The sequence below is a fragment of the Aquila chrysaetos genome, chromosome Z (genome assembly GCF_900496995.4).
Source record: "Aquila chrysaetos chrysaetos chromosome Z, bAquChr1.4, whole genome shotgun sequence".
Taxonomy (NCBI): domain Eukaryota; kingdom Metazoa; phylum Chordata; class Aves; order Accipitriformes; family Accipitridae; genus Aquila; species Aquila chrysaetos.
Window position 1 is genome coordinate 46,119,406 of NC_044030.1, and position 15,631 is coordinate 46,135,036.

At 43.2% G+C, this 15,631-nt stretch overlaps 1 protein-coding gene across 3 annotated transcripts; it reads right to left on the reverse strand.

Moving 5' to 3' along the window:
* Window positions 1–1,692: 1,692 nt before the first annotated feature.
* GCNT1 (glucosaminyl (N-acetyl) transferase 1) lies at window positions 1,693–14,644 on the reverse strand. Of its 3 annotated transcripts, none has more exons than XM_030004950.2 (4): window positions 14,490–14,644; window positions 7,627–7,707; window positions 4,475–4,602; window positions 1,693–4,063 (listed from the first exon to the last, which is right to left on the reverse strand). In XM_030004950.2, the coding sequence occupies exon 4, from the start codon at window positions 3,923–3,925 to the stop codon at window positions 2,645–2,647; it is 1,281 nt and encodes a 426-aa protein (XP_029860810.1). In that variant the 5' UTR covers window positions 3,926–4,063; window positions 4,475–4,602; window positions 7,627–7,707; window positions 14,490–14,644; the 3' UTR covers window positions 1,693–2,644. The 3 variants fall into 3 exon arrangements, with proteins under 3 accessions (XP_029860810.1, XP_029860809.1, XP_029860812.1); XM_030004949.2 differs by having other exon boundaries at window positions 7,627–10,897; XM_030004952.2 differs by lacking the exon at window positions 7,627–7,707.
* Between the last annotated feature and the right edge of the window lie 987 nt (window positions 14,645–15,631).

Here is a 15,631-nt window from a genome sequence, read left to right on the forward strand (position 1 = left end):
AGTTGCTCGATTCTAGGATGATAATTATTTTGGCTAAGTTTCTTGGTAGATTCAGTGAAATACTACTGTAAGTCAGATTGCTTTCTCTATCCATTATAGCTGGCTACGGTGTCTTTTCTGTATGTGTAGTTGCAATACCTTTAATTAATCTATTCATTTCCTTTGGCACATTAGGTACTTGTTCAATAGATTAGGAGTTCTTTTAATGAAATTGCCTTTCTAGACCATTTAAAATCTACTAGATCGGGGTGTCTCTTCTACAAGTTAGTTTTAGGGAAGTGGGGTTTTTTGTGATTCACTTTCCCCAGAAGAAAAAGAAATTCCTCCTTATCTTACAGACAATGTATGCTAAACAGCAATGTTCTCCTATTTTTCCTTCTGTACGGAACAGAACATACAGTGAGTGTACACAGGACCTCTCTTGACTCCATCCAAACAGTAACATTTGAAGCACCTAGTCAAGTAGCATCTTCACTGTCTATCTACAGTAGCAGTATCATTAACAACAGAGATACAGACAGGTATTCATTGTGTTATATAAATGAGTAAGTATAAAGCAGGCTGGAATAGGTAGTTAAAGGGGGGTTGATGCTCCAGCTGTCTAGCAGATTTCAAGCAACTGAGTCAGCAGTCCATCCTGTGCAGAGAACTTCATTATAATTTTTTCAGTCTATTTGAACTAGCAGTTCTGGTCTTATAGAAGCTATTCATGTAGCTTGTCTTTAGGTGGAAATTCTTAAAAACAGCTTCCTTTCTGCTAAAAATATAACATGACTTCCTGGAACTTCCCAGTACTATATGCAGTGAAGTTACACCTTGTCGTAGCTTGTGCAAAGGTGGTAGAGCACAACTGTCTGTAACAGCATTCTTGTAGAAAAGCCAAAGGGTGGAGAAGATGGTATTTCCCTCCACTGCCTCAGCTCACAGGCTTTAATTACCTGTTTATGGATCATGTGAGAGTCTCTGAAGACGCTCTAAACAGCTTTCAGGTGGTTTTGAAGGCAGGGGTTGGCAATAGGCCCTATTTCAGATTAAATTGCTTGCCTCCCTAGCAGTTTGCATGATCACATTATGTTAATGTCTAAGTTTTGGGGCACACCTTAGAAGAAAATTCATTATAAACTACTGTTCTAAGAAACTGATGGTTTTGGCTGGGATAGAGTTCATTTTCTTCATAGTGGCTAGTACAAGGCTATGTTTGTGCTGCCATCACAGCAACAGTTCAAGAAACAAAAAATTTAGTCATTTTTGCCATTTGCTAGTGCCTGTAATAAATTCCACTGTCATCTCAGGAGTAAGATGAGACACCTGGCAGTAGCTGTGCATGCCAAACCTGAATTGATATGGAAAGGAACCATTTCATCCCTCACAGTGCCCTGTTCTCTCATCACCATGCTTCTGCGCCACACTGCAGCAGCTAAACTAAGCAGGGACCTAACCCAGAACAAAACTCATCCAGATTTCCTCCTTTCCCTTCCACCAAAAGAAGCAAATAAATAAAAATCAGCTGCACCAGGTAAACCTGAACAAGTATAGACACATGAATGAATGAACATACGGAGGAAAAGTAGGACTCGTCTCAGCTGCAGCTTCAGTTGTGTATGGCAACCTACAGTAAAAACATTTTAGGTCTTCATCATTAGGATTTTTTGGTGATGCTTTTAGACGGACTTTAATTGTAGGAAGCGGTGATACCATTTAGAAAAATAACTTTATTTTTGCATACGCAATGTTAAAGAATCTGGAATGCAAGTTGAGCTTGACAGAAAACAGCAGTTCCATCAGTGACATTTAGACACTACTGCAGTTCTTTTAAGTTTTTGAGAAACTTGAGTCATTTTGGATCCAAAAAGCAAGACTCCTGATACAGTAAGAAGTGTAAAATTACAAGTCTAACTCTCATCAGGCACAAAACTGAAGTTTCCCTGAGAAGATGCAATTACAAACTAGTTTCTAAACTTTATATCACATTATCAGGGGCGTCTAAGAGTACAAAAGCAAGATTTGGCTACAAAAAATTAAACACAAGTCCTTAATACTCCATGCTAAAGATGAAATTTTCAGGAGGATTAAGAATTACATATTACAGAACTACAGCAGTCAGGTTTAACTTAAATGATGACAGCTGGCTTTGGTATACTCCCTTTTGTATAGTTTTCAGTTCAATTCTAATGCTATTTTCCTGAGATCTTTCAGTACTCAGTATGAAGTCTGTGCAGTCCAGCTGCTTTTTTTCTTTTCCCTGCTAGCTAGCATTACATTCATGGGAAAAAAATGAGGAGTAACCATGAACAACATGCATTTTCCAAGCCTTAAAACAAATAGTTTAGCCAAAGGAAGTCCATTAATTACACCTTTTAGATAATAAATATTCCAAACAGTTGGCCTTCCAAAAATCGCTGTCTTCGATTTTGTACCCAAAGTTCCAAGCCTCACTGTGCAATACAAGGCATCCCCATCTTCACTTAGATATGTCTTCTCTCTCCCTTGTCCATGAACAAGGCAGGGAGGGCATCGTCACCACCATACCAACATGGTGGCAACCATTATACCCATCATCAGCATCACCATCAGTGTTACATGTTGAAAGTATGTAGCTGTATACTATTTGTACCTCTGTTTTGTAACAGGACCATGCAGTATTTCAGTTCTTTTGCAGATACAAAGCTTTGTGTCGCAAATACTCTTCCAAACATTTCACTGCAAAAGGGTCAACATCAGTGTCAAACTTATTAGCAAAGAAGTGGTGGTTTCGTAGCATCCAGCTCAGGTCTCCTACCCCAAAAACACAGACAGAGCGAACATGAACTCCACTGCATGGTGGGTAGGGTGCACCTTTGGACACGTCACCTTCAAAGTACTGCCACTTGACAAACCTTGCCAGTGCATTCATGTCAGAAACATCGTACTTGTCACTAGAAGAAACTGCACCTGGGACTTCAGGTATTCTCTGAATTGTTGCCCATAGGTACTCATCTGGGCTGTAAGTGTCTTTTGCCCACTCAATGAACTTAAGTATTTTACTGCTTTCTAGTACGTATTCTGCAAATCTTCTGCTAACTACAAAATAGGCACTACCAGAAAAAATTGGAGTACTGAGAGGTGGTAGTTGTTTGTCTATGCCTGTGTTCTTTATTTTACCATCAATAATCTCATGGTGTTTTTTCCACCTTACTTCTTTATAAACAGGCATTTTTTCTGTTTCCAAGCTGTTTTCACCTTTAAGAGCTTTTAATTTCTCTACTATTTCCTGGTTGGTCTTTATAGGAAAGTCCAGGCCACAGAGGTTTATTAGGTATTTCCAGTTTGAACTTCTTCTGTAGAGATCTTTCATGCAGTTAATGTCTGCCTGCACCCTGCTCCATGAAGCATATACAACACTCTCTAACTGGCTGGAAATAAAGACATTATCAAAACATGAGACTATTCCCTTCACAGCAGCAAAAAAAGATTCTGGAGACTTTTTGTCAACATGAATACAGTAAAAATTCTGAGGGGCATAGATTGATCTTAGAAGTCTATCAAGCATCTCAATTTTGTGATAAACCACTATTGAGTAAGCAATTGGAAATTCTGCTTCTTCATTGCTGAGAGGTTCCATGATGTATTTCCTAGTCTTGGTGAAGGAGGCACAGTCTGCTGTCATGTTAATATAATCATCTGTTGTTAGTCTGGGGCGTTTCTTAAATGACACTGACAATGTCTCAAGCTTTACCTTTTGAATTTCTTCTATATCCCCCTCTATAATCTTGGTACAGTTAACATTCCCAATAGGATCTTCTTTTGTCAGCTCTAGATGTCTCCGATTTAAGAAGTCTTGTTTCTGGTTAATTTTCAAAACCGAAATGATTACTAAAACAAGAGTGAGACCCAAGAAAAGCCTGAAGCGCAAGTTGTGGCAAAACCGTAATTTCCTCTTCAGCATTTCAAATACCAGGCAGCTTTGCAGGGCTAAAAAAATTGCCCTCCACTCTGCTCACATCAGCTTCAACAACTTCAGAAAAAAACAGTTTGTGTTTCTCAGGAATTTGGTGAGTTTATCAAGGAGATGGAAGGAAAAATCCTAAAATAAAATGAAATATGACTGTCATTCAAAGAATAAAAGGTTTCTTTAAAAAAATTACTGGTTAATAATTATATCGCTGTTTAGTGACAGTAAAGAGGTGAAGAGTTCAGCCAAAAATATTCCATTGAAAATTAGAAATTAATGAATAAATTAGTTTATTTTTCTAGGAAAAGATTGGGAGAAGCAGATAGTTTTCATGACACACTCTTTCTGTAGTACTAAGACTACAAACTGAAGTACCGTAAGAAAATGGAGCTGATTCAGCTGCATCTGGAAAAATTAAAGCCAGTAAGTCAGATACATTACTGAGAAGCAATTGTTTGATGTTAATTCATGCTTCAGAGTTTGACAAGAATGTTTTAAACTCACTTCAGCACTGACATAGATTTCATTACAATTATAACTTACCACTCACTTCCTGGATGCTAGTCATACTCTATCTTCTCACTACAAAAGCAGTCCTTTCAAGATTTTTACATGAGATACAGTCTCTTCAACATGCTGCAGATGAGCTTAGAAATACCATCAGGAAAGAGCTGATGAGAAGGGGAGAAAGAAAGTAGTATAGCATAACTCTTCAACTTTCAGAGTTGTGAGAACAGCTGTGACTGAATTGCTGAAGTGCCTTTTTAAGGTAAAAGGCAACATTCATAGCCAATCTCCAAAGCTGATTTGTGTTAAGGCACTGCAAATGCACAAATCTAAGAGCATAGCAGTGTTGTGTTACCATCATTTAAACACACTTGTTTTTATGATTCAGCAATTGCTTTTACATGGAAATATGCTGCAAGGCTGAGTTACAACAAGATTTATAATATGTCAATCTTATTTGCATCTTTATTTCACAGGTACTACATCATGTTTGTTTGTTAGTCCTGCTTGCCCTTAAGCACCTTTTTTCTGTTTCAGTATCCTGTGAAGGGATCACTGCAGAGTTATGCAGCTGCTACAGCTGTAGCTGTTGAGAAAACTGAAGTCTACAACTCCATTACAGAACTGGGTGTCTTTTTTTGTAAGTACTACCTCATGCAGGTAAACTGATCAAAACCAGGATATCCTTAAACAACTTATGTTGCTACTCAAAACCCATTTGTACTCACAAATTCATTGCCTAATAATTCAGTGCAGGTTTGAATTTCAAACCAACCACTAATTGCAAAAGCCAATACAGTTTATAGACAATGTCTTCCAAAATGTTAATCTATAAGTTAAAAGGTTAATGAAATATTGAAGTATTTGAAAGATACACCGCTCCTTTCATTTTTGTTACTTTCAGGAAAAAATTAGTGCCTCTGAATAACTTTCTGAACAGCTCTAAGAATAACTGCTACTCAAAAAAATTGGTGAGAAAATTTGTTTAAGCAAAGGAAGTGTGTGTTGTGTCCACTTCTGGGTTTTGCTCTAGGCTGTTCAGCATAAGATTTTTCTTTTTCTCCCCTCTTTTCTTTAAGCTACCCCAGTATCATTTTAGCCTTCAATTCTCCAACTGTGGCTTTTAACCTGCTAGTTGCAAATCTCAGAACAGGTACATGCAAAAAACTGATGCCTGGCATCACAGTTTTTTGGTAGTAATGCTGCCACCAGGAAGTGGCACATTGGGACCACCACTATGCCCACAGCATTGCAAACTGACTGGGGAATTGATCCACGTGTAGTAGGTGGAGGGAAGGTGTGGATCACTGCACAAATGTCTAGCACAGCTATAAGGATGAGCAGTATTTTAGAGAACTACTATAACCAAATATTTTGTAATTCAAGCCACCAGCAGGGAGACACCACAAAATATTTGTGACTAACAGCATTATATAAACATCTTATTTACTATAAAGTGTACTTTGTTCTCAGAGTTACACCTGAATTATTTTATCCTGCATTTCTAATTGATCTTAGAGAGGCGGGCATTTGTTCCAAGTTTGGTTTAGGTGTATAGTGAAGTCAAACTGGAAGAACTAAAATTTTAACCCTTAAGGTAAGTAGCCAGGTGAACTAGTGTGCAATTACAGCTGAAAGCATAGAGAGGTACCTTTTAAGTATCAAGTGTCACACTTTGAATTTGAATTTAAAAAGGGCACTTAGTTTGCAAGGTGGTGTCAAACACAATGACGTAATTTAGAGCAAGTTTTAACATTCTTTATAACATACCACAGGCTTGCTTACCTCGTGTCCACTAGTTTTGACTAGTAGATCTGATCCAATAAAAATAATATCCATCACATATGAAATTAACAAAGGAAGGATACTAGCTATGTGATAATAATCTCTATCGAGTATATATTTCCATAGGATGAAGCTTGTGATACTGGTTACTCTTAAATTACTGTTTTCTGCCTAGTAACTTAGAAATGAAGACTTTTCTAGAACTTAAAGTGTACTTCAAATACACTTATATTTGTGAAGCTTCACCTGACAGAAGCTTGAATCATTCTTTCTTTAGGATAAGAGTTAGCACTACTATTTTATCCTAGTCTCAATTTTTATAGGAGCACTAGCGTGGTGGAGTAACACACACTTCAAGAGGATTGCCACCTCTTCCCTGTTCTTTACAACACAGAGAGGCAGAGCCTTAATTGAAAGCTACCATTGCAGCCTTCACTTTCTACAATTTCCAAAGAATAAAGCTTGCTAAGAAGTCTGTCCTGCTCCTGTTTTAGAATAAAACTTAATTGAAAGCAGGATAAAGAATCTCTTTCACAAAGGCCTTGTATACCCAGCTAGGTGCAATTCCTTTATTGCTTTAAGCTCAGAATAATCAGACCCTGCGTTTCCATTATACCAAAATGAGATATCTGCAAACATTTACACGTTAACATGGCTCTTATCTTTAGGTGGAGGCTTTTCCCCACAGTCAAATTTCTCTCACTGACACGCTGCTGCTTCCTCTGAACAGTCTTAACAATAAGTCACCATTTGTTTATGCTTGCAATTCCTTTTCTAAAAAGTCCTAAAACTTGCATCACATCCCACCCTTCGCAAAAACTGACCTTTACAGGATAAGGAAAGATTTGGTACCTTTCATCTAATAATATATCTGGGTTTTGTTTTATAAAGTTTTATGAGCCTAGAATACTCATTAACATAGCTACAGACTGCATTCAGTAAAGCTTTTAACATCTTTTTCTCAAGCTCTGTGTAGCTTTAGTGTGCACACTAGAGAATGTGGTGTCAGAGGCAGCACTTTACACTGTGGGAGAGCAGGAGGGAGGTTTGCACAGCCCCAGATAAGAGACTTCATGTGGCAGCCTTGGTCTTGCTCTCAACTGAAGTTCAGTTGCAGAAGTTACATACTTGACCCACTTCCTTCTTTTACTGCCTGCTCAAGTCAGCGCTGGTATTTCTGATGCAGTAGGGAAACTCAAAGCAGTTGCTTGTATTTTGAGGAGTTAGTACAAATGTTGAGTTAGCTGCCCGCTTCCCTCTTTCCTGCCAAAACTATTCTTCACTGCTGTATACAAACTGTACAGTATGACTAAACAGAAAACCAAAATAATTTCAACTTGGTTTCTACTAGAGACTAGTGTTCTCCATTTAAATAGACCTTATGGAAAGAAGGATTACTATACCTAGTTTAAATCTCCATTTCTGGCACCTCTTCTGTATCACAGCATGAATCACTTGGATCATCTGCCTCTTAGTTGATTCACCTGTGAAACAAGTACTCATTACCTGGCAGTTTGGGAGATGTCATGGTAAAATTCATGTTCTGATTTAACTTTTGTATTACTGTAAAGGTGCTACTGTAAAACAGCTGATTTCATTAACAATGTCTTTACCCGGTTACTATATAAACTTGTGTTAACCCTACATGCTAAATTATTAATCTGATGCATGGTACTGACTGAAACAAGTCAGCAATAAACTACATCGGTACTTACGCTGAAGGAGCTGAAGGGGAACAACCTGCATCAAAGAAAGGCTGTGGCCATGGACAGAAGGGAACAGCACCCTCCAAGCCCAGCTTAGCATGTGATTTTAGATAAGTTTGGCTTCACCCATCCTTAAAAACAAACAGAAAACCTAAGTCTTCAGAGAAAAAACCAAACAAAACACTTTTACAAGATTACACCGTAGCTCAGAGGGAGACCAAAGTTCACACGGAGGTTGTATACAGGCAGGCTAGACTGGAGCTGCAGCACCTAATGGCAGTGCTATTAGCAAGGACCGTTATATCCACACCATGGGGCTGGTCCTAAGAAAGAGGATGTTTGTGAGGGTGCAGAGCTGGCAGAGCGCTGCTACGCCAGCCCTGACAAAGGGCACGTGCCTCAGCCCCGCAGCATGGAAACCAGCCTTTGGCCGCCGGCACAGCACACCTCTTTGGCTGCAGTTTCACGGTGCGACTGGTCCGCTATCACAAGGTGCTGCTGGTGGGAGAAGCAGCCCCGCTCCCATCTCCAAGGGCCGCACGCTGGGGTACGACAGCAGACCCAACCAGCCAGCCTCCGGGGAGCTCTCTGCGGTCAGCTCTCACGGCTGCCGGCATCGCCCCAAGGGCATTAACAGGCCTTGACAGCTCCAACCAGCCCAGCCCGAGCCCCGCCGCGGCCCCACTTCAGCCTCCCGGGGCTGTCAGCCCCTGCCTCAGCGATGCCACAGCAGGGCCGGTCTCCAGCCCCGGCAGCCTGGCTCTGGGCCCTGACGAGCTGGGCCCAAGTCCCAGCCCGGCCTCGGCCCGTCCCTGTCCCCAGGGAGGTGCCTGATGCCAGGGCTGCCCTCATGCCCCCCGGCTGCCCCGCTCCTGGCTGGGGCGGTGGGGCGGGCCTGGCTGCCAGGCCCTGCCCTGGCACACCCACCATGGGGAGCCACCAGCCCTACGGCTCCTTGGAAACCTCTGCTCACCGCGCCGCAGTCCAGCAAACCCGGGCTCCCGGTTTTAGGCTTTTGTTTGGACTGATAATGGCTCAGAGTGAGAGATACGCCTTTTCCTAGACAAGGTTAAAAGCAATGGCAGCCTCTGATCAGTGTTACGCTAGGCTGGCACCACTTTCTGGGGCTATTCATTTTGCCCAAGTTACAGCATCGGGATTGGGAAAACAGGATTCCCAGTTCTCAGGTGACGCAGGGCCTCCCTTGTACCAGCTTGCGTAGAAAGCATTGCCCTCCTCTGTCCTGCCTGAAGTAGTTTAGAGAGCAGAAGGAAACCAGAAACTAAGTACAAATTTTTTGTATTTAAGCACTTACCATACATTTTTATGCTAAGTGTATTTTTTGCTTGGAGAAAGCAGTTAGGGCTTCCTCTGAAATGGCACACAGACCCATCTCACAATAAGATGAAAAAATCGTTGGGGGCTGGTGGCATAGAACAAAAAAAATCAGGTGTCTTTTGATTTTGGCACTTCAGTCTTTTCTCCTATCAATGGGAAAACTGCTGAGGCAGGATGTTAAATACCGATACAGCATCCAACATGAAGCACTGTAGCCTCCAAAATACACCATGGGCCAGTATCAGCACCAGAGGTCCAGAAGAGGGTAGGCAAAGGGTAAGAAAGTACTTTGGGGTACTCCAGCAGCCTGTAAATCTTGCGAAAAACTGACAGAAAGGCATGAAAGAGCTTAGCGTTAGGTAGCATCACAGAGGGTGTCAGGAGGTCAAAATCAGTTGTAATGAGCAGGGAAGATGTGATAGGTCTCGCAGGCTTAGCTGCAATGTTCTGGTGCCACGACTCTCTCAGCCTTGTGGGCTGCTGAACTAACATGCACTCAGCTCCTTCCCTTCATTTTTCTTCCTATTCTGCTGCTTCTAACAAATACCAGAAGAAGTAGACAGTGATATTTGCTCTTTCGTAGTTGCTTTGGTGACTTTCGGCATACAGCTACTGTGGAGAGGACACAGCGACATGAACATTATGCAGGCCTCTATTATATGTCCACAGACACATTAGCTTTTAATCAGAGCTTTCTAACGGGTATTTGAAAACTTCCTGGCAGCTGCACTAATATCCTATATCCATTCATGACAACCTGAGATTTTTGTTTTTATAGAAATGTATTGAAGAAAAGCCAAGTCGAAAATGTAGTGGTGAGTACAGCCACCACTGAAGCGGTAGCTGGGATGGGCCAGGAGACAAGTAATCATTCTGATGGCTGAAGAGTGAATGTCAGAACTGACTTATTTTTCCCTTTTCTTGCCTCGGAGGTAGGGAAGATATAAGGATACTTCAGCTACCCCTGAGAATAGTACATGAGCAGGTATTGACCAGATCCTCGCTATTCTCTTTCCCCATTCACAAATTCCACTTGAGATACAAAACTTTTTCTCAACACCTGAGAAGGCGGCCCTCCACTGAGGGTGGATTCACTGGAAAGTCCTTGAGTTTTACCAGGGCATATCCACCATGCTTCAAAGCATACATGTCCTGCAAGCAGTTATTACAATTAACCTGCTTCCATTCAGGTTCAGTTATGCAGAACATTTGTTCTGAAGAGGAAGTGATTTTTAAAGCTGTAAGCAGCTTGCATAAACACAAGCATGCATAAGCACCAAGACAGACTGCACAGACACAGGGTTATCTGCAGAGATCTGCCAGACACAGAGCAGGAGTCACATTTACTCAGCATTTCCATGATATCAAGCAGCACGATCTTGAAAGTAGATAGGCCTGTAACTGAATGAAAGTAGTCACGTTTGTTCCATTAGATAGTCTTCAGTCTCAGTGAAAATAAGAATTGGTCATAAGCTGAGTATTTGGGTCACCATTAAACTTTACAGGACTACTACTTTATTAAGACCTTAATTTTGAAAGTCATGCAGAAGCAGCAGCAGGGTTCCGCGTGGGTGCAGTTGTGTGCTCATTGACAACACTCTGCAAGAGCAGGGCTTTTCCTTCAGAGCTGCTTAAAAAAAACAACAATAAAAAAGAAAAAGACACTTCCTTTTTATATAAAAAAATAACACATTTCTAGTCTTTTGTTAGCTTAGAAGGCAGCTTTAAACAAAACCCCACGAACAACTACTACTGCTACACCTACCACTCTATGGAGATTTAAATAGAGTAGCTAAAAGCAGATAGCTGTTTTTCAGCGGAAACAAAAAGAAAATAAATTCAAACTCCTGGGTAATTTGGAGATCTTATGTTCAAATGTCAGGAATCTGACACACTAAAATCCTTCTCTTTTAAAAAGCATGTAAAACCCACATGAACATACATACACTCAGTGTGCAAAATGGCATTGAAAAAATGAAAATTTTGGTAGCTTTTCTAGTACTCTCTTGTACTACTGTATCAAGTAAATCTTCCTCAGAAGAAAGCCTGATTCCCGTTTGCGTTCATGTTCCTTCTTAGATGTTCTGCAGAGCTATAAGAGTAAGAAATTTCAACTAAGGAAAGTAAAGCCGTTATGGCAGTCAGGGACCAGTTCCTACCTTGAGAACTCTGTGACTTTTAGTACTGACAAAAAGATATGCTTTACCTCAAGGCAACTAACACCAAAAGTACACTCAAAATCCCAAAACAAAAAACCACAAAATCTTTAGAGTAATGTCCAATTTAACACGCAGTACAACTGCCTGGCGTTCATCAAGGTAATTTGCACACATTAGCTACTTCAAAGTAAAATGAGTATCTATTTTTTTCACATTATTCTAAAGTAGGAACTATAATTTTGCCAGAAACAGAGCAGTCACTGCACTCCTCATGTCCACCTACAGAATTTTGCTAATTGCTACCTTGTGATAATGCTGTATTTCAGAATGGGACGCACTGGCAGACTCTGTTACAGGAATGGTAATATCTATTAAACCACAACTAAATCTCATAGGGGAAGGAAAGGGCTGTCAAATATTTGAGTACTTGAATCCCTCTTCAAGCACAACACTTAAAATATTATTCTGAGGAGACTTTCTTTAGCCCTACGTAGAAGTCAATGTTTTAAAGCCATGCCTAGTTACAGTTCATCAGTAAACTAAAGGACAAATAGTACCTGCAGCAATAATCTCCTCTGAAAAGAAAAGATGTCTCTGGTAGTTACAGGACTAACAAGGATCAACATTATGCTTAGGTGCACAGGTTTAACTCTATTGTGCAAATCATTAAGATAATACTTCCTACTTTTAATCTACAGCTTAAGAGATACTATATGGTATTTTCGGGGGTTTTCTCCACTGTTCAGGTCAGATGTGTTTAATCTGACCTGCAAGACAACTGCACATAAAAATACAGTTCAAAAATACAACTTTTTACCCTCTGAGCAGATACTGCCTGGAAAGTAGGTTCTGTTGGAAAATACACAAAAAGACAGGCACACACCCACACACCCCCATATTATAGTTTATAGTGCTGTATATATCATCTGCAATGGCTAACTTTCAGTGTCATCACAGAAACTTTTTACTGGGTTGGAACTGCCACCTCTTACTCCCTTCCTTACAGGACTTTTCAGTAGGAAAACAGCCTAATCCTTCCACTCCTCAAAAAGATAAACAAAAGAAGGCTTTAAAATCTAATCCAGAGCAATATGTATGATTATGACTGGAGAATCCACACCTGGGCAAATTTTGGTAACACAGTAACCAAACACACGGTTTTTGTTATGATTTACAATGTTGTCTGGTGGGTGCAAACAGCTTTCTGAGATAACCTATCACAGTTTTCTCAGATGTGATAAGGTTTCTGTTTGTTTTATTAAGCTTCTTTACTAGCACCACCATTATCCTGCATATAATAATGCTTCACAGTGCAAGAAGTGGTTTCCCTGGAGCTATGAATTAAACCTACTAGCACAAGTTGTACTTGTTGGGCATGCTACATTCCTGTGGAATTACCTTTTTTCACCATTCCTATGACAGAAATCTAGGTTGATAAAGTTAGGTGTTTCCAAATTTCAGGAGCTTATGAACCAAAGTAAGTGGAGAACTTTTGGGTTATGTTGGAATCCAAAGGAAAACCGGAAGGAGATTATTAGAAAAACAAACCTAAATTTTTTCATAAGACTAGCAGTGGGTTTTCCACTGTAGCAACAAATTTGGAGAGCAGGATTTTGCTCAGTAAATCACCATATTCTCAGCACAGCAGAATGTAAATCTTCAGCTTCTATGTTCTCCAGTGCATTTCTCTTAAGTTAGAAAAAAAGATAACAGACTTGGCAAAGGTATTCATCATGTTCTTTAAGCAACTTTTGGCTCTTCTGGCCTCAGGAAAGAAGTATTACCCCAGACAATTCAGATTAATAAGAAACAGACAATGCTGATAACTGATGCTTACTGTAGGCAGAGTAGAGAATCACTGAGGAGAGAAAATAAATGCAGTATTTTCTTTTATACACACCTACTTTCAAAAGCAATGTACCATTGTAAGTGAGCTCCAACTTGAGCTACAAATACTGCATTATTTTTCACAAGAATTTTCAAGCTGAAGTCGATAGACTGAAATGCTATATTTGTCCCTCTTACTACAATTTCTGACTCTGTCATTCTTGCCAGCTCTGAGGTCGCCCACCTCATATTCCATTAAAAAAAGAAATTTAAAATTGCAGACTCCAAAACGGCCGTTCCCTCCTGCTGCCACTCCTCCTCTTTCCCACAAACAAATCTACTTTTCTGAGCAACACTGAAAGGAGGCAAAGTGCCAGACCATAACTGAGCCTCCTGTCAGGTTTCTGAGTCCCCCCACCCAACTTGGGTCACAGCAAACTATTTACAACCTTCTAAACAGCTTTGCTGTTCTGAAAGAAAAGGAGGTTTCTTCAGGGTTTTCCCAGTTCTAGCAAGTTTAACAGCGGGGGGGGGGGGGGGGGGAGCAAGCCACACCTCAGTATTGCAACACCTCAGGAGCATCAGATGTCCCCTGAAACCTGCGCTCACTAACAGATTTCACACCAACCCAGCACCGAGGCCAACAGCATGCCCTGGGCTCCCCTGCATGGGCTGCCGCGGGAAAAGGCAGAGGGAGTAAGGGAAAGACAGACAGACATAAAGGAGAAAAAAAGAGGGAGCAAGGGGGGAAGACAAAGAAAGGGAAGAAAAAGAAAAACGGGAGAGGGGGAGAGGAGAGGAGGGGAGGGAGAGAGAGAGAGAGAAAAGCAGGGGAGAGGGAAAAGGAAAAAAGGAAAAGGGAGGAAAAGGGGGAAAAGAAAAGAAAGGGAAGGAAAGAAAGAGAGAAAGGAGGGGGAGAGGGAGAGAGAAGAGGGGAGATAAATGAGAAAGAGAAAACAAAATAAAGAGGGGAGAAGGAAAAGAAAGAGGGAAGGAGGTGAGAAAGAGGAGAAGAAAGTAAAGCGGAGCAGAAAGAAGGGAAGGAGGACAGAAGCACGGCAGCTGCGCCTCCCCTGCCCTCCCGTGCGGCACCTGCCCGGCGATCCCGCGGCTCCTGGAGGAGCGCCGCGCCGCAGGGCCCGGGGGAGGCCCCCGGGAAGAGGGATGCCCACCGCCCGGCCCGAGCCGCCGCCCGCTCCGCGGCCGCGCCGCTCCCGGCCCGCCCGCAGCACCCACCTGCGGGGCCGGAGCCGCGGCCCGCTCCCGCCTGGCGCGGCGCGGCTGGATGCGTGGCGGCGCGGCGGGGAGGCGCCCCAGGGCAGGCAGGGCGCCCCGGCAGCGCGGAGCTGCACGTCCCCTGCCTCCGCGGCCCGGCGCCGGGGTCCCGGCTCCCGGCCCGCCCCGCACCTCCCTCGGCACCACCCACCGGCCCGGCCCGGCCCGGCCCGGCCCGTCGCTCCGCTGCGCCCGGCGCCGCTGGCCGCGTCCCGCCCCTGCCTCTCCTCACCGGCGCCCGCCCCCTCCCACACTCCGGCGGCAGCCGAGCCCCTTGTGCAACTGCTCTTCTTCAGCCTTTTTCTTCTTTCCCGAGGGCTTCCCCTGGCAGTGCCGGTAACGTTGAAACCCACGTAGGACGCAGCGGGGGCAGCTCCTCGGCGGCTCATGGCAGCAGAGGGCTTTCTCACGGTTCCCCGGGCCACCCCGGGGGACGGCCTGGCCCGTCATGAGGAGACAACATCGGCAGGGCAGTCCAAAACGACCGTACAGCCACCGCGGCTGGGCGGCTAGGGCAGCCCGCCTTGGGTGCCACCGCGGGGGCGAGGGGGAGAGTCACGGCCGCGGCGCCGAACGCCCTCGCTGGGGCTGGGGCCGCCGCGCCGCGCGTCTGTGAGCGGGGACCCAGCGGGGCAGGGGCTCCTGCAGATGTGGGCGTGCAGCGCCCGGCTACGCGGAGCTCCCCTTTTGCCGACGGCTGTGTTTTAAATGGGTCAGTGGGTGGAAAAATCGAGAGGCGGAAGGGAGGGGGAGGGCGGGGGGGGAGGGAGCAGACCTGGCTGGGAAGCCGGGTACGAAAGTTTTAGCGGTGGAAAGAAAAGCGTGTCTAGACAGGGTCGGAGGAAGACTTGGTTTGTTGTTCACTTTGTCCCGTCAAATGTCCGCCCGACGATAAACATACTCGACAGGGTTTGGACAACTGTGAAACATGAAGGTGGAGCGTAGGGGCAGGCTGCTTTGTAATATGTTATCAAAGTACTTAGAAAACTAAATTCCACGGAAACAGATAGTTCAAAGAAAGCATCTTCCTCATTAAAAAAAACCCAAGTGCTGCAGCCTGCAGCAGCTTGAACAGTGCTTGCAGCACTCCCCAAGAATCCCTG